This window comes from Rhopalosiphum maidis, chromosome 2 (genome assembly GCF_003676215.2).
Source record: "Rhopalosiphum maidis isolate BTI-1 chromosome 2, ASM367621v3, whole genome shotgun sequence".
NCBI lineage: Eukaryota > Metazoa > Arthropoda > Insecta > Hemiptera > Aphididae > Rhopalosiphum > Rhopalosiphum maidis.
In genome coordinates this window covers 31936128-31956070 of record NC_040878.1, presented here as the reverse complement: position 1 = coordinate 31956070, position 19943 = coordinate 31936128, and the positions used below count along the sequence as shown (strand labels likewise).

Genomic DNA, 19943 nt, shown 5'->3' with positions numbered 1-19943 from the left:
ATACGATAAACGAAATTTTAACGTTTTTAACTATTTATTTTATTTTATCAACTTTCGATATGTAGATATGTACTTTGACGGGATCGTATTCTCTGGATAAACTATTTATAATATTTCATTTTACTGCGATTACATATTTTAATGTTAAAAATACACAAAACGTTTTGACTATAATGAATGTTTATGTAATAAATTATGGTGTTGCCATAACGTCTTAATATCTATGTTAGTGAACCATACATATTTCATTTCAGGGCAGGTATGATAAGAGAACTTAAAAAATGTTAGAATTACATATTGAGTATTGACGTATATTATTATTCATTACTATCTATTACTTATTATTTTAGTATAAAAAAATTACTGGGTAATCGTTTTTCATTCGTCATATAGATTTTAGAATTTTTTTTAATTTTTAATCAATTATCAAGAATTTTAGTACGTCAATAATCAATACATATTTTAAATGTATTTTTTTGAGTTTCACCTCCTTCGACTATGAGACTATGTTTGTATGACCCTGGCTGTAAAATGTAACAGCATTATATTTATCTACTAATACGTCTAATATAATATGCCTTGTGTTCCTATAAATGGCTGTAATAGACAAACCGTTTTCGATTGAGCAATTATATTCCCAACGAAATTGAAAACAACCTCCTGCGCTATAATGTACAACGAACGCAATGCCGAACAAGAGTCGGTCACTTTTGAGGATTGAAACAATACAGACAAGGTCGAGAGTCGTTGTGCACGTCTCGAAACTCACTATATTCATTCCGACTGTACTCCCGCTGCAGTACACGTTATATGTTTATGTATAGCCTTCAAAACGTCGGATATAATTATTACCGTTTCAAATATTCTTTGAAATTCAACTGTGGAGTTTCGGACGCACGGGTATAATAATATTCTCAAATTAGTATTGCTGGCGGACGTGTGGCTACTAGCCCAGTCAAATTAGACCAAAAATCGACAAAGTTTGGAACTAATTCCACGAAAGCTGGAGTTTAATTTTTTTTTTAGATCATACCTTACTTATAAACATACTAAAAGTCCTGACACCTACCCCTTGTGCGTAGCCCCCCACCCCTCTTCAAAGGGTGGCGCACCCCTTTCACTTGTTTCGCTTATAACTCGTTAGATTTTTAACTTACGATAAAAATACCCATGACCAAAATTAAAGACCATACAATTTACCATAGACTTGTGCTACTTTTAATATATATATGTTGCGATAAGTGTTATTTTTTTAAAAAATATAAAAAATAATTTTTTTTTATCTTTTTTTTTATTGTGTTTTAGCCAAAACCGTCAATGATACGCTGAAATGACCTATGACAAAAGTTAACGAGCATATTATTTTACATAATGTAATGTTAAATTATATTAATAATTTTAATTATTGTAAGTCGTACATTTGAAATAGTCGTATAATTTTATAAAATATACAGTATGAATAATGTCATTGGATTATATTAACGTGTATATTATATTATTTATATTATCGCAATGGTTGTAAAAGATATAATTCGTAGAATCGGAATTGTTGTGGATGGTGAGCCGGCCATAGTACACGTGTACACAAACAGGGTTTCAGTGAACGTTGAATCTTGAGGGGATCTATTGTTGTATTGTTCGGATTGTAGTGGCGTTCCGAAGGGCGTCTGGTATTTCGCCAGGTGGTGTCTGATGCATATACGTAGACGGTCGACAGTCGATGTTTGTGTAGTCAATAGTGAACACTGTAACTGTTACATTACAGTCGATATATTTATGCGAGTAAATATTATTTTTAAATTAACGTTCTCAGTTCAGAAAGTGTTTATAAAAATGGCCAATTTATGTTTTATATGTGATGAAGAACTAAGTGTTGAAAGTGAATGTGTATCTGTAAAGGCTAAGGGCATAGCAAATCTTATAAATTCGAGTAAAGCGCGATTCGATAATAAATGGAAGTCTTTAGTGAATTTAGAAAATGTACTTGTTCACAAAGATTGCCGAAAGAATTACACAAGACCAGACACCATAAGGAAATATGTTAATGAAAAAGAAGGTACGAGTAACATATCACCTGTCAAAGGTAAGCTACGTTCAAATTATATATTTAAATTTAAAGAAAATTGTTTATTCTGCGACAAAGAATGTTCAAAAGAATTGGAAAAAAAATTGAGTAAGGAACGTCGAGATAGTATAGTACAAGTATCTACCCTTCATTTTAAAACCTCAATTATGGACGTAGCGAACAAAAGAAATGATGAATGGGGTAAAGAGGTGCTCAAACGGTTGAATAGTGTGATGTGTTTGGTATCTGAAGAATCGAAGTATCATAAATCGTGTGAACGTAGATTTTGCTCGACAAATCCAGTCGATGAAAATAAGAAAAGAGGGAGACCACAAGATGAAGATCTAGCAAACGCTTTTTCCAATTTATGTGATTTTTTAGAATCTGAAAATGAATGTCAATTTGGTCTAAATTTTTTGCATGAAAAAATGGAAGGAACGTGCGATGAAAAAACTTTAAAAAATAAATTGATTGATAAGTATGGCGACGATATAATTATTACAACGAGCCGTGGAAAAAAGGCAGTAGTGTGTTTTAAAAATACAGGATTTAAAGTATTAACAAATGCGTGGTATAATTCAAAAAAAGCAAATGAAGAAGAAGAACGGTTAAGAATAGTCGAAGCAGCAGCTACTATTATACGAGAGGATATAAGGTCATTTGTTTATGAGATCGATTCATTTCCTCCACCAAATCAATTCATGGATAATGTAAAACAAGACGTACCAAAGAGCTTATTATTTTTTTTGTCTGAAGTTTGTGGTAAAAATAAAAAAACAAAATCTCAAAAATATGATAATAAATTTGTGGCTTTGGCGCATGCCATAATAAATTGTTGTAGGCCTCGCTCGTTCATTTCATCGATTCTATTGGGACTTGGTCTTTATTTGCATAGACATTTTGGTACAAAACGTGCTATAGATATTTTTTCAAACTTTGGATTTTGTGCTTCATACACCGATGTTTATGTTTTTGAGTCATCATCTTTACTATACCCACAACCAAAAGTTAACCAAAACAGTTTTTCACAATTTGTTTTTGATAATGCTGATTTCAATATTAATACGATCGATGGTTATAATACTTTTCATACAATGGGTGGAATTCAATGTGTAGTGCCCAAAAATTCTATACAGTGGAATGATCGAATACAAAAATTAAAAACTGTTGTTACTGCAGAAACTATGGCCAATATTGCATCAATTCCAATTATTTCATTTGAAAAAACGGGTAATATGAATAACAAAATAATAATTCAAGATTTTAATAATATTAGGCCTACTGTTTATGATGTGACATATTTGTCCCCGAGTGAATTGCACTGGATGTGCGCACAGTGGCTTGGTGTTATAAAATGTCCTGGTTGGAATGGATTTATGGAAACTATAACTGACTCTCAGGAATACCAAGAAACGCAAATAAGTTTTTTGCCATTTGTAAACTTACCACCAAGCTCACTCGATTGTATTCATTCGGTTTTGATTTTCGCAGCTCAAGAAAGTAAAAAATTAAACCAAAAAACGTGTTTTGTAACTTTTGACCAACCCTTATACATAAAAGCACGCAATATTGTTGAATCCTCTAAATTAAATCCACAAATAGTAGTAAGACTTGGTGGGTTTCATCTTCTTATGTCATTTATGGGTTCAATTGGTTACATTATGGCTGGTAGTGGTTTGAAAGAATTATGGAACACTATATATGCAGCGAATTCAATTGATAAAATGATGACAGGACATGCATATTCAAGAGCAGTAGGCGCACATATGTTAACTCAGCTTTGTCTTTCAAAAATAATTTTGGACGAAACTCAGTTAACCGAAGAATATAAAATCACTTTAAAAAATTATATTTCAAATACAGATTATACAACTTTGACTTTGGAAGATATAGAAAACCAAGAAATAATTCAAGATCTCATACGTAAAGTAGAAAATCAAATTAAAATAATTGCTTCTAGAGGTAAAACTGCTACGCTTTGGATACAATATTTTTATTTAGTTCATATTCTTCGTCAATTTATTTATGCCGAACGCATGGGAAATTGGTATCTGCATTTAGAATGCGTGGAAAAAATGATACCCTTTTTTCACTCAACTGGACATTTTCAATACGCCAAATCTGCTCATTTATATCTACAGGATATGTATCAATTAGAAAAACACATGCATCCTGGAGAATTTAAAAAATTTTGCAATGAAGGTTACTTCACAATTAAAAGATCAAGCAAGTTTTGGTGTGGCACATGGTCAGATATGACTATAGAACAAACATTAATGCGGTCTATGAAAACATCTGGTGGCTTAATCAATGGTCGAGGTTTTCAAAATAGTGTTTTAGTTCGTTGGCTTATAGGCACTCCAGTTGCAAGTACAATAACCGACCAAATTGAACAATTTACAAACACATTTAATTTTACGTCAGAGCAACATGTTGATCAACGAGATTCTCGCATGAAAATCGATAACAAACATATCGGTATACTTACAAATTGGTTAAAAATACATAGCCCTTTTCCGGAATTACACGAAATTATGTCAATTTCAACAGGATTTGTAGGAAATGAACAAATTAATTGTTATAAAGCACAAGAAGTCGGCCAACAGACGATGAACAATGTTATAGGTGATAATTTTAGTGATGTCAAGTTACAACGAGCAAATCGCGTAGTCCCTTTAGATTTTGCTAAAAAACTAACGGTTTGTATTAGAGATGACATTTTTTCAATTGATCCTTTATTACTCTTCCAAAGAATAATGATAAGAGTTAAGACTGACGAAGAGCTCAAAGAATGTTTTGAATACGAGTTATCACCTATTCCTCTTTCATTGTTCGACGAATCAGGTCAAATGCGAAAATCTAAAAAATCAATTTTATATGATGTGTTTCTAACTACAACAAACACATACAATGTTCTGGACAAAAATGTTATTGTAGTAATCGATGGAGGTTTCTTATTGCATCGTGTTGTATGGCCTTCAACTTCGACGTATGGAAATATCATAGAAAATTATATAAGCTACGTGAAAAGACACTATGGATCTAACTGCATAGTTGTATTTGATGGATACGCAAATACCGAATTAAATATTAAAAATTCAGAAAGACAGCGACGAAAAAATATGTATACGAGTACAAACATAATTTTTGAAGAGTCAATGGATGTACTAACCACTCAAGAAAAATTTTTATCCAACACCGAGAACAAAATAAGGCTTATAACAATGTTGACTGAAAAGTTTTTGACTTCGGGTATTCTTGTTCATCAAGCCGAAGATGACGCTGATTTACTTATTGTCAATACAGCTATACGAAACACCGACGATAATATCCAAGTAGTGGTCATAGGAGAGGATATTGATTTACTTATACTGTTATTAACATTAAGTCCTCCAAAAAACACAATAATATTCGAAAAACCGGGTAGAGGAAAAATAGAAACAAGATCTTATGCTGTTGGAAGTTTACAAGAACATTTTAAAAATGAGATTCAATATTTTATGTTTATCCATGCGGTGGGTGGATGTGATACTACTTCGTCATTATTTCAGACAGGCAAAATAAAACACCTGAAAACAGTTCAAAAACACCCGGAATTACACGATTCATTATTAATATTTAATAATGAATCGTCATCGCCCGAAGAAATTGAATGTGCTGGAGAAAAATATCTTTTAGCATTATATAAAGCTCCAGCCCATATTACATCTTTAAATAATTTAAGACATCATATTTTTCACAAAACCGCAGCTTCCAACAAAAAACAAGTACAACTAGCTAGACTTCCGCCTACTATCGATGCGGCACGAGAACATTTACATAGAGTGTATTTGCAAATACAGTTGTGGCGTGGTAATAGATTAAATCCACAGAATTGGGGATGGAAAGAAGATAATGGCAAACTAAATCCAGTTTTCACGAAAAAGCCACCAGCGCCGGATACTCTTTTAAAAGTGATCAGTTGTGCCTGCGCAAAAACATGTGAACAAAATTGTAGCTGTCGAAAAGCAGGATTGCTATGCTCGGTTATATGCAAGCATTGTCACGGAGGTTCATGTTTAAATCAGCAACCGATCATAGATGATGTAGAAGAGGACCATATTGATGACAACTTTGAGGACAATATCGATGAAATATTTTTAATTGGAAATCAAAAAGAAGAAACCAACACACCGACAATAAAAAAAATTAGACCCACATAATATAATTAATAAGGTACTGTATGATTTTAATAATTCAATACATAATATAATTTAAATAATTAAATATGAAAATATTAAGTATATTAATTAATTTTGTTTCAGGACCCAAAACCCAACACTATTTTTATATTTAACTTCATAGCTTATAGTCTGAAAAAATAAAAATAAATGTATAATTTCCAATTTTTGTAAATATTTTATAAATTACTGTATGTAATTAATAGTTTCATAATTAACTTTTTTTTTATTTCAATTTTATAAATATGTATGTAAAATAAAATAATGTATTTTCATTGTAAATTTTATGGTCTTTAATTTTAGTCATAGGTATTTTTATCGTAAGTTGAAAAGCTAACTAGTTATAAGCGAAAACAGTGAAAGGGGCGCGCCACCCTTTGAAGAGGGGTGGAGGGCTACGCACAAGGGGTAGGTGTCAAGACTTTTAGTATGTTCATAAATAAGGTATAAACTGCTCATATACCGAAATTCAGCTTTCGACATTTTTTTTTTAGTATATTGTAATTAGATTTCTGATTCTTATATTTTGTAATTGTCAACAAATTGTTCAATTACATCGTCACTTTTTATATAAAAAACATTTTTACTTATGCTAATTAAAATTGTTAAAATAATTTAACGTTATCTTATGTAAAATAATATGCTCGTTAACTTTTGTCATAGGTCATTTCAGCGTATCATTGACGGTTTTGGCTAAAACACAATAAAAAAAAAGATAAAAAAAAATTATTTTTTATATTTTTTAAAAAAATAACACTTATCGCAACATATATATATTAAAAGTAGCACAAGTCTATGGTAAATTGTATGGTCTTTAATTTTGGTCATGGGTATTTTTATCGTAAGTTAAAAATCTAACGAGTTATAAGCGAAACAAGTGAAAGGGGTGCGCCACCCTTTGAAGAGGGGTGGGGGGCTACGCACAAGGGGTAGGTGTCAGGACTTTTAGTATGTTTATAAGTAAGGTATGATCTAAAAAAAAAATTAAACTCCAGCTTTCGTGGAATTAGTTCCGAACTTTTTCCTAATTTGACTGGGCTATACGCGAACAATCATGTTTGGATTGACTTGGATTGGGACACTTTCTTTGAGAAAACGCAGTTAGTTTTTAAATATTTACTTCAAAACCCAATCATACCGCCTGGGTATAAAGATATAATTCATATTATGGTGTGTAGACTTAATAATGAAAATTGAAATCGAGGGAATTGAAACACGTTTGCATTTGAATCGTCTGTAATAATGATAATATTTTACGATTCGTGGTGTATAAATAGCAGTTATAACGAAATTTCAATCGTAAAAATTTACATTATACTATACACAAAAAAAGTTTAAAACATATACTAAAACTAAAGTTGCTATACATTTTTCCGCGAGTATACTAATCTAAAATATCAAAAATGTATTCCTCTCAACGCATTTATTTTTATTTCGTTAAATACCTTTTCCACATCCCATCTTAAAACCGATCGTGGTCTTTTGAATCTAGTGTACGCCATGAATCATGATATATAATGTATACCTACTATATAAAATAGGTTTTGCAATATTCTATATCTATAATTATTATTACACGGGAAACTCCGATTGTAGCGTTAATAGTTTGTTCATAAAACCGCTGTTCAAGGTATGCAATGTATACGTATATATTGATCGAATGGAACAGTGGTGAAAATAATCGATGTCTTAACAATACGATGAATTCGTAATTTTACTATTTTAAGATAAAATTATTATCGGAAACTACAACATTTTTCACAAAGTATTTCCTATGATATTATATTACATGACGTTATTTTGGTATTGTAAAAGACTATAGCACGCGCTCTAATGTATTGCAATAGTTTACATAATAAGTGTGATTTGTCTAATATTAACTCATACCGAATATTGTTTACGTTCACAGGAATCGAACGTGTTGGAGACGAAAAACTACGACCTAAAATCACAGATCCAAGAGCTGGAAACGCAGCGAAACGAACTGATGAAGATGCTGTCGGCGCACCCTTGCGCGAAAAGGCACCCCCACCAACACCAACACCAGCCGCACCAGCCGCACCACCAGCATCAATCACAACACCAACACCAACAGCAGTACTCGGTGGAACCTTATGCAAACGACCCTTATCGTCAACACGGCCACGTGGCCGTTGACCCGCCTGTACTTAAGGACACCATGTTCAACGGCGGCAATAGTTACGTGCCGGTTCCGTCGGTGGCCGACCAACCCGCCGACGTGTACCACCGGCCGATCACTACGACGGCCGCGTCCATGGCCACCGTCCACTATCCAATCGTCGGCGTCGGGGGTGTCGGTAATGTTTACACGTCTTGCGTGGACGAATTGTACGATTACAATAAAGACTTGATTGCCGGCGGAGGACCTCCCGACTTGAGTCATCAGTACTACGACCACGGTATATGTTGATATTATATAATCTATGCTGAGGATTTTTTTCACGCCCACCCACCAAAGTCCGATTTTCAAACGTCGAAATTTCATCATGATAGGTTTTTACGATTAGTTTCATTAAAAAAAAAAAAAAAAAAATATTATACATTAAACGCGTATACCGTACAACAAAGTCTTCGAAATTATATGATATACCTAACTATAATACGCGTATTTTAATACGCACTAACGCAGCAGCTCACCGCCTTCCCGAACGTGTGATGGATTCGGACGAAAAACATTTTTACACCGTTAATATATTATACTTTATTATTATTTTACTGTTATTGATATTCTTATTTTATTTTTATTATTATTGATTACGAGTAATAGAGTTACCTAGATAAAATATATGTGATTACATGGAATTATTAAGTGCTAACATATACGTATATATTATGTCGTAATATGCGTAGGAGTAAATATATTATATTTTTATATTCATAATCGTATATTATAGTATTATACTATTATTAACTATTGAATACGAGTGGTGGTATTGTTTATATTTTGTGCGGAGTCTGCACATGTCTGTTTCGATGTAATTTAAGTAGGGTACATGCGTAATATCAGTATATTCGGTATACTCTTATATATACGACACGGGGAATAAAATATATTATAAATTCCAGCATCGATCACTATTGAACACGAATAGTCGTTGAATGCAACCAAAGAGTTAAAATTATTATACGTACGTTATATTTTATATTATCGGGTATGATATTTTCTATTTCCTCCGTGGAAAATCCACCGTTATTATTATTATTATTTTAATATTTAAGATGTATCCATATAACATTGTACTACAGAACTGTTTTGTATTATTTATTTATTTATTATTAATATAATTATTTACTATTATTTAAAATTATTACTATTATTACCTATTGTATAATGTTAATATTTTATTTATTTGTTCACTCACGTTAATTACAGTTTGTAATTGTTATCGTCGAAAACGCACGAGTTGTTATTTTCATAATAAGCAAAACTTTACAGACAGACATCGCGCGCACGTGTATCATTCTTACTTTGAGCTGAATGTGTAACGATGCAGAATTTTAGACAAATAGTTCTACTATCTCAAGTCATAATAATACAAGCCGTCGACCGAATACGTTAAAAATAAAACAGACACGTTGGCTGACCAAAATGTATCAAATATTTATAATAGAAGTACCTATCAGTCATACTAGCAAAATAGTTTTCCTGCGTCAAAATAATTTCACAATCAAAATAGTATAATCGATTAGATATAATTCCATCTATAGAATTTAAAAAACTAAAACACATCATAAACATATATAGAGAGAATTATATGATATGTCTATGAATACGTGAAAAAAACAAAAAATTCGAACTTGATAATTGTAGGCCAAATTGAGTAAGCTGTAGATTGATTGACTAGTTTTTTTTCCTCTAACAGGACCGGTTCGACATAAACATGAAGCAATTTTTTAAATATTTATTAAAATTAATTTCGTTTTTTAAATTAAACGAACATTAGTCAACTAGTTGATATATATTTATAGGTATAATAACACCGTAAGAACTTTTTTTGAGAAAATTCGCTTTATCTTTGGATTAAACTATGAGAAAACAAAATATGTATGTGTCAATATTTGTTTGGCGTATGATATTTTATGTAGTGTTGTTGATAATTTATGACAACCATACGAAAATAATAAATTAAATTTTCATTTGCCACGTATATTAGAGCTCGTAGCTTTTGAGAAGTTTAAATAAAATTATATGTTTATTGTTTATTTTCTAATTTCACTATCGTAAACTTACAGTATACTTGTCGTACTTACTTTACGTATTACAATTGTTCCGCTAAGTAATAAATAATAACATTTAAAAAAAAAACTAATTATAAAATTAAGAAAAGACAGATATATTTTGTAAATATACTAAATTTAATTGCCTAAACATACACCGTCTCAAGTATAATAGGTTTGATTATGATATTATGATATTCCTAATCTATTCTAAATTTTTAAAAATAATTTAGTTACATAATCGTTGATAAACGATTATTCTAATAAATAATAATTATTATCCACCTTTAACCAAAATTTATTAATATCATCAATCTTACATTTTATTATTTTAAATTATATTTTATTGTTATTACGTTTTTTAGTGGCGTAACCATAGATAGATATTCTCCACGTTTGCAATTATATTATTGAACTGTATTCAAGAATTCATATCAAGTAATAATCTTTTATCGTTGATAATAAATTGAGATCAATTTAAATTATAATAACACGTATAGAAGTACAAAATATATATAAATATATATATTATACAAGCCCCCTGTTTGCGCTACTGTCCTACTGATAAAGTATCTTCTACTCAAACTAAGTACATTCGTTGTTCATATAAAAATTATATTGTAGCTGTTATTAAATGATTATCAGATTTTACAACGTAATGTGTATGTGTCTCTGTAGACTGCACATGACTGTGCATTAGTATTTACCAGAAATTTGGTCACGCAGAAAATATGGGTCTGAAAAAGGATCTTTAATTTTTTGTATGACATTAATTACATTAATTTTATTTATTTTTCACCTTCCTTAAGCATTTACATGATATCATACATTCATACCCTACACTTTACTTTATGTCATTGAATATCCATTTTGATCTACACTGATCGATTGCATTCAACTAAACAACCACTTGCCAAAAATGAATTTTTCTACCAGATGTTAAATTTCAATAATAAAAACGATAAATGATGAAAATATATTCATCACATTGGTTGAAATTTCAACACATCAATAATTCAACTACATCTGATATGTTTATAATAACTATACGATTCTTGTTTATAGCTGAAAGAATGTAAATTTTAAATTCCAAGAGAATATTAAAACTATTCAAACCGTCTTTTTTATTTGAATATTACAAATTATTTTTACTCGACATTATGATCGCTCGTTATTTTTACATTAATTAAACAGGATTATAATAAACAAACTGCTGTTAAAATTAAATTAATAATAATGTTATATTTTAAATTTGAATAAAAATATTTACTTTTACTTACAATAAATTAGTTATTTGATTTATTACACTAATTTAACACTTTTTTTTAAAATTGTTATTATAATAAAATACAATTTTTTAAGTATAATTTTTAAATGTTTATTATTACATTTATGAGCATGTACCTAATAAAATATTGTTTAATCAATCTCAATTTTTTTTTAACATCGTTTAATCAAGTTTTTTATAATTTTTATTATACATATAAATTATACTTAGGTATATTTACCACACTATATTATGATGTATATTATATAATATATAGGTTAGATCAGTTAATTATAATTACTTGTTTGTGGTTAAATAATAACACATAATAAAAAAAAAAATAGGAAACAGTAATAATAATAAATTATATTGATCCAATTTTTTCCAATAATCTATTATATAATAACAAGAGTACATTCAATTTTCATAATTACATTTTAAAAAACAAGTTTCTAAATAGATCATATTATTGACTACATTGTTTAAAATAATTTTGAACACTACACTAATTATTGCATAAATATAGTTATAAAAATACACAATGTAGATTACTAGAAACATAAATGTTGAAATTTCATACTTATATAAGCAATAAACTTCAATAAACTAATTAAACGTAATATAATATTACTGCGTATTAACATAATATTATTTTTATTTTGTATTAGATTCGATAAACTACAATTTTGTTTTGAAATAACATCAATTCACACAATTTTCTATAAGTTAATGAAAGTGTTTAAAATATTTAATAGTTTAAATTTAAGTAAACGTAATTACTAAACGCTGCATTATACAGGTAATGCTATCCTGATATTTCAAATGTATAATTATTATTAAAATTGACCATGGATACTAAATATAATAATATAAATAGTATTTTGTTTGTGTATGTTACTTATAAATAAGAGTTTACTTAAATTATTTTAACTTTTAAGTAAATCAAAAATAATTATAAATGTTTTTATCCGTAGAATCTCCTCGTGTTATACAATTGCATAATAATAAAATATCTATTGACGGCGCATGAATATGCAATTTAACATCGCACAGGTCGTATACTTCGTTTCTAATGTTTATTAAAACTTGCTTCTATGCTTGTAATAATAGGATAAATTTTAAAATAAGTCGAAACATTGAAATGTTTATGATCAATTTAGAAACTTGTTCTGCCTTATAAATGTAATATTGGTAATTTCAAAATTATGTAAATATAACAAAATATATTATATGTTTTTGTGTTTTATTAAACAATTACAACCCAGTTGAACACAAATTCATATGTTAAGTCCCTGTTATAATTAAATATATTTAAATACAATTCAAATGATAAATGTAAGTAAATTGTTTATTACATTTGTTTTTATTTTAAATTTTTATTTAATAACTGTATTGCATTAAAAAGAAATAAAAAATTAATTTTAAATTCTTAGTACTGTTGTACACAAGTGTTATAATTTATACAATTATATAATATTGAATATAATACTCATGTTGATTTTAATTGAAAATTATCCATAATTTTAAACTTGCATCTATAGATAATAAATGTTAAGTACAAATAAGATAGATACATATATTCAGAGATTAACAAGATTTATGTTATTAATAATAAATCGAGTGCATATTTTTCAAAATTATTGGTGTTGAAATTACATCGTGTGTGAAACTCTTATATACTTATACATATTATGTTTTTGTACGTGTGACAGAAGTATTAATGAGGATTTGACGTTTGGCAGACAAATGCATTTTTGGCATTGACTTTTTTAGGTTAATGTATAATTTTGGTCTAGTTACAATAAATTCCACAGCATAAAATGGTGAAGTGAGGTGTGGATGTGTGATATATAGATGTACATTGTACATTCAATTTAAAACACTTTAAACATTTGCTTTCTTTATTGTGCCAAACAATATTTGAGTGTGGCCCTGTAAAAACCATATATTGTTTATTGACAAGACTTGTTTTTAAAAATATACTTATAAATTATTATAACATGTATGAATAAAAAAATGTATAATTGATACAAATTACGATTAATAAAATACATTAGTAACTTCCCGTTCTACTAATATAATAACAAATAAGTGTTGTTAATTTGCGAAGGAGGATACTATACATAATTACTTTATATAATAATACACTATTTTTCTTAAAAAATATCCATTAAAAATTTAATCTTCAGAATTTATTAATTACAATTTTAAATGTAATTATGACTGATGATCGATTCATTGCCTTTAAAATAATATTTACGTGTATCTCACTCATTGTTTATTACAAAACAATATGTTTAATAAGATTTGGAAAATTTATAATGTACACAAACATAATACGCATATTAAATAATATTACATCGTATAATGTGAACAAATCAAGGTGCAATTAAATTATTTCAACTATGCATGATTAATTGTTTATGATTTAGTATATGCGTCTAGTGTATAAGTAAAAAAAAAAAATTTACAATATTTTACTCTATTGCAATTTATCAACGCCATATTTTTGTATTAATCATTCTAGGTAGGCCTAGATATACCGGTTGGTTGTACCACAATAATGACACTGCCAAAAACCGTTTCGGATGTAACGAAACTTATGAAAATGTTGGCACGAAAAAAAATCCCAAAGGTTATTTTAAACACATTCGCAGACATCATATAATATCTCATAAATATAGGGACTACCAAAAGAAAAGTTAATTTGATTCAAGCGGCATCATAAGGTTTCCAAAATTTAATGATATATTAAAATGCTGATTCTTACACCATAAACCTGTCAAAGTAATTAATACTGTTATTATTATTACTACTATTATTTTATTTTTTTGGCAGCATCGGACTATGATTTACGTGCCACGTGTTTTTGTTTTAGCAAATCGTAGCTGGAGAAAATTATTTGCGACATGTAACCACTTCTATTCCTTTAGAATATATACCATGCCAAATGTTTATAATGCGCGAAATGTTTATTGTTATATAGATGCAAAGGCGTAGTATCTACTCTACTATTTTATACTTCAACATAGTGTAATAATTTATGCAGTGTTATTAACATTTTTTTTTCTCTAATATATGAGTTTCTGTTTTCTTGAGATAATGGAGTTATAAACAGTGATTTTCTATCATTGCCCTAACAAACAATAAACATAAGAATATAGACTTGTTCTATTTCTAACGCACCGATTAATCTAGTAAAGCAATAAGAACTATTAAAATAGATATGAATTTTTCGTCAAATCTACTTAAGATTGTTTTTCCCACAGTTATTATTTCTTCTCTCATAAATCTTAAATTATTTATATTTAAAAATTAAAAATTAAAAGTCGTTATTTTTTAAAGAAGACAAAACAAAAATAGAAAAATAGTCTTTACTGAACATTACTATAAAATCAACTCTGTTTACAAAATTCTTATTGCTTCACTTGAAAAATTGATATATTGGAAATAGAACACTTTAAACACTTCTGAATTTCTATGTTGCTAATGTATTCGACAAAAAAAGATAATCTCCGCTTTCACTAACCTTAAAAAAATATATTAAAATATTAGTTACATCGGATGAACAAAATCAAGGAACACAAAAAACAGTCGTATTTTGCAAGTGGCATTCCTAATTCCTATTCTTTCCTGTTTAACAGTTTCAGAACTTATAAAATTCTATTAAAACTATAAATAAACGAATTTAGGTACATATCTAGTTTAATCCTTTTATATATGAATAAATTGTGTCAATAGTATACTATTTTCTTTAGCCAAATAGGTACTAAATAAAAAATAATAATAATAAAGAAATAACAATAAAAACGCAATAGTAATATAATTATAGGACATATTATTAAAATAAGGCGTATTATTAAAATTTACGACGGATCTATACCATCTGTCACTCGTCATTGTTAATTTCCTCAGTTGGTGTCGTCCTCAATCCGACTTTACCGATTAAAGACGTAATGATTGGGCTGTAATTCCGTTAAACATTATAATACGTCATTAGACTTGGTTTGGACCATTTAAATATCATCAGCATTTATACAATTATGTAAAAATATTTTTATTGAAGGGTTATAACGATTTTCCGTAGAAAAATGTTGTCATTGAATTTGAATTCAATTCTCGTTGTGGGGTAGGGGTAAATTTCTCTACACATTACTGAGCAAATATAATATAAAAGGTGGTGGTGCAACTGAAATATTTTCTTGTCTCATTTACAAAAACGTTTTCACTACGACACTCTATTTTAGGTTTATATACTTATCACGTGAATTCCTCCCAGAAACTCATCCTTATTTGTATTCGTATTATGTTTTATGTAAACAATAACGAAGTACATTTTCATAAACGCATAATATTTAAGCCATAAATAACGATTTTTGAAATGGACGTGATGAACAAGAGACGTGCACTAATATAAAATAACAGCGACAGATAAAAATGCCCTTCGTTCTATATAGTTATATTATACAACAGGTGTACGTCTTATATTATTATAGTACTATAGCATGATTTTATTATACACAGGAGTACCGCGTTTTCCCATTAAACTAACACTGCAGAAAAACAGTAAAACACAGAAGCCCACCTCGTATAATATAATGTACATTATAGCTATAGACTATTACTTTATTTTAGTTAAATTATATTTTACAACAACTATACAGTTTAAAATTTAAATAACACACAGACTCTTTTATAGTTACCTTAATTGCATAATATACTATGAAAGTGTAAAGTAAATCAATTATAAAATTATGGCAACGCAGCTAGTTATCTTGAATAGTAATATGCAATTTACCTATAGCCCACAGTCAAGCGTCCATTTTTCTGATATTCCATATCTAACCATTCCAAAACCTTTGCACGCCGTACACTTCAATTAATGTGCAGCTTAAGTAAAAAATAGATTAATACAATGGATAATGTGTAATACACAATAAAAATTAAAAAGTGACAAGCACTAAATTGTAGTAACCTTAAAAGCTTCTATTTTTTTTGTCTGAAAAGATCATTTATTCCTTAATTTTATATCTATTTTTAGTGTTATAAAATTTGTAGTGTTATAACAAATACCGTACAAACCAACATGAACTTTAGCTGAGTAACAAAATACATCAATATAAGCAAGGCATTAAGTAAAATAGTCAACAACAAGATTGTTGTTCTGATTAATTTTCATTGTATTTTGACTTAGAATCTTAAAACTATTTACATAATAATATATGCAATATGCATTATATTTACACAGATATAAAAATAAAGCAATTATAATAATAGTTTAATAAAAAAAAGAACCATATAAATTACTGCCCTACGCAAAATATACTGCAGCAATTGCAGCTCTATATATTATGAACTATCTGCTGAACCCGTTAGTACGCAGATATATACGTATACAGTTATAACTTATAATAATATTATACCTACTAATTATATTTTTAATTTATTATAGAATCCATAGTTTTTATTTTTATAAATTAAATCATTCAAGAGAATTTTTATAAATTCAGGTAGTTGGGTTCTATTAAAAACATTTCTGTAATTATGTGCAATAAAATAGTTTAATGTTCTCACGTGAATCATAATAAAAATTTATAAAAATATTATGTAACCAAAAATTATCACTTCATCGATTTTAGTACCTTATTAAAATTTATATTTATTTGAAGTGAATGATTCCATCTAGATTTCACTCTTCACTCTCTGTCGTAAAATTTCAATCATTAGTTCAACGTCAACTTAAACGACAATGTATTTCTCCATTCTTCTATAATATACATTGATAATGTGTTAAATTACTTTTTTGTGTGTTATACCTTAGGAATTATAACTATAATTAATGGAACTAATGAAAGGTGTAACCACATCACTCATATAGTTTATTATACTTTGTTTTGGTATGAACCTTTCAAAATTTGTATTCAATTAATTGCAGTGTTTCAAAAAAAAAAAAATATCTTACAAAACACTTAAAGGTGACCAAGTTCCCTCAGCCCCCCAACATAGTTTCATAGACTTCAAATTGGTTTTTATATTTTGCAATTTTTATAAAACTATTTAAATATTGTGCTAAAAAAATTGCGATTTCTATTAAAACCCTTAAAACATCAAAAACACTACTTATTAGGAGCTCATTTTACTCACAGTCCCTCCCCTTACTTAGTCTCTCAGACTCGTTTATTGTATGATTTATATGTATGTTTTAAGCATCCAATTACTCCGTTAAGTTTTAAATGTAGCATACAGATATAATAGGTAGAGCTATAGTAAAACAAAACTATTATGAAAAAAATATTATTAACTGTAAAATAATTACATCATCATTGTGGCTTTACTTCTGGTAAAGATTATAAGCATTTTTTAAATTTCAAAATCTTACATACTCATATAGGTTTCTTTAAAATTTTAAGTTCATTAAATACAAACATAACAATATTACCGTTAGGTAATTTCATTACAATATTTATTACAGTAAAAATGACCATGTTTAACGCGGCAGGTAAAATATTATATTTTCACCTATCCAAAAGTTTTAGTGGAATTTATTAAAAAGGTCAATTAACTAAGTAATTTTAACTTGTTTATAATGTTATTGATTTTTTTTAACACCGTTAAATTTACACCAGATTAGTTGCTCAGTACTTAAAAATTTGAAGTAAAATTTTACGATAGAATTATTAATACTTATTTAATAATTTTACGTAGATACTTGTGGCTAATGAATCATTAGTAATGTATAGTGGTTTTTTGAACGTAAAGCACTCATAATATTATATCAACAAATACTAATATTTTTAAAACTATTTGTTTAATTTATTTAATTTTAAAATATCTCCAACTTTGTTCTACTAATTCAAAAAGATAGGAAAGTAAGTATACTGATTTTCTGTGCCAACAGTAACTGTTAAATGAATGTGTTAAATTTAAATTCAATAATAGTTAATTAATAATAGTATACGAAAAATTATAATGAAAGGAGAATTATCAACATATATTATTAAGTACATTTTTTGATACTTTTATCAGAGTAAATTATATTACTATAAGTTTTATTGTAGGTTGATTTAATATTTGTCGAAATAATTGGATTTATTACATTATTAATAGCAAAAAAAAATTTATTGACATTTAAAGAAAGAAAGTTTTAATTTTTCAATTTTTTATAAACAGTTTAAAAAGTCAAAATATTTTGAAAATTATACTATAAAAACAATTTATTTATTTAATTTTAATTTCATATAATGAAATACTGGGCCCCACTAAGAATACTCGAGTGGGGGCAATTATATTCATTTATATTTTTATTTCATTATATTCATATTATTTTCATCAGTATTAATGAAAATTTCACGTTTCTGCGGTTTTTGTTTTATAATTAAAACAATAAATATATATATATATATCAAACTAAAAAAATACCTACATTCTAAATTTTATCAAAAACAGTTAAATGTCAAAATTTCCGTTTTTTCTTTACCCCCCTCCTCCAATAATCATTAAGAAAATTACTATAAAATTGTTATTTACGACCTTTCTAAAGTTCTTAATACCTGCTGGATCCAATTTGCTGCCAGAAACCATCTTTAAAGTTGAAAATCGAAGCTTTTTATTGTTCTACAAGTTAATGGTTTATCATTAATGAATAATGACTAATAAAAACAAGTCAATACTTTTATCGCTCTTCTCAGAAAAAATTAAAATGTACCAATATTTTGTAAATCTTAATATTTTGAAATTTGCAAATAAGCCATTAAAATATTATAAAAAAGGAAAAAATGATAATACTAGAAATCATTCCCTACACAACTGTCCCTCTATTTCATTTTGTTACTTTTAGATTGTAAGTGTAGTTATGAATGTAATCGTTTTACATGATGTGTGTTTTAGATTCCAACTGGAGCGATGATTGAATTGATTCTACAATGAAAGTTATTTATTTATTTTGGCATGTACAATGTACATTTCTTATGTCTAAAGATCATTCTGATTTTTATGTGACACGAATAGCATCGCAATGATGTCATGAACGAGCCCATCTTCTGGAAAAAAAAAAGTGAAGCCTAACTATAATTGTAAAATTTAGGACGTAGATTTTACGACGGATATCAATACATTTTTAATAACTTTTGTATTATTTTATTGTGATCATGGG

At 28.1% G+C, this 19943-nt stretch overlaps 2 protein-coding genes across 2 annotated transcripts in view; both read left to right on the top strand.

Annotated features, from left to right (window-relative positions):
- The window catches only part of LOC113554677 (activating transcription factor 3), a 33678-nt gene extending 24074 nt beyond the window's left edge, over positions 1–9604 (top strand). Inside the window, exon 4 of the mRNA XM_026958629.1 lies at positions 8195–9604. Coding sequence (XP_026814430.1) covers positions 8195–8716 — 522 coding nt within the window. The 3' untranslated portion in view covers positions 8717–9604. The remainder of the gene's footprint in view (positions 1–8194) is intronic.
- On the top strand, positions 1355–6428 carry LOC113554676. Its single transcript, XM_026958628.1, has 2 exons — positions 1355–6280; positions 6370–6428. The coding sequence occupies exon 1, from the start codon at positions 1693–1695 to the stop codon at positions 6265–6267; it is 4575 nt and encodes a 1524-aa protein (XP_026814429.1). The 5' UTR covers positions 1355–1692; the 3' UTR covers positions 6268–6280; positions 6370–6428.
- Positions 9605–19943: the final 10339 nt, after the last annotated feature.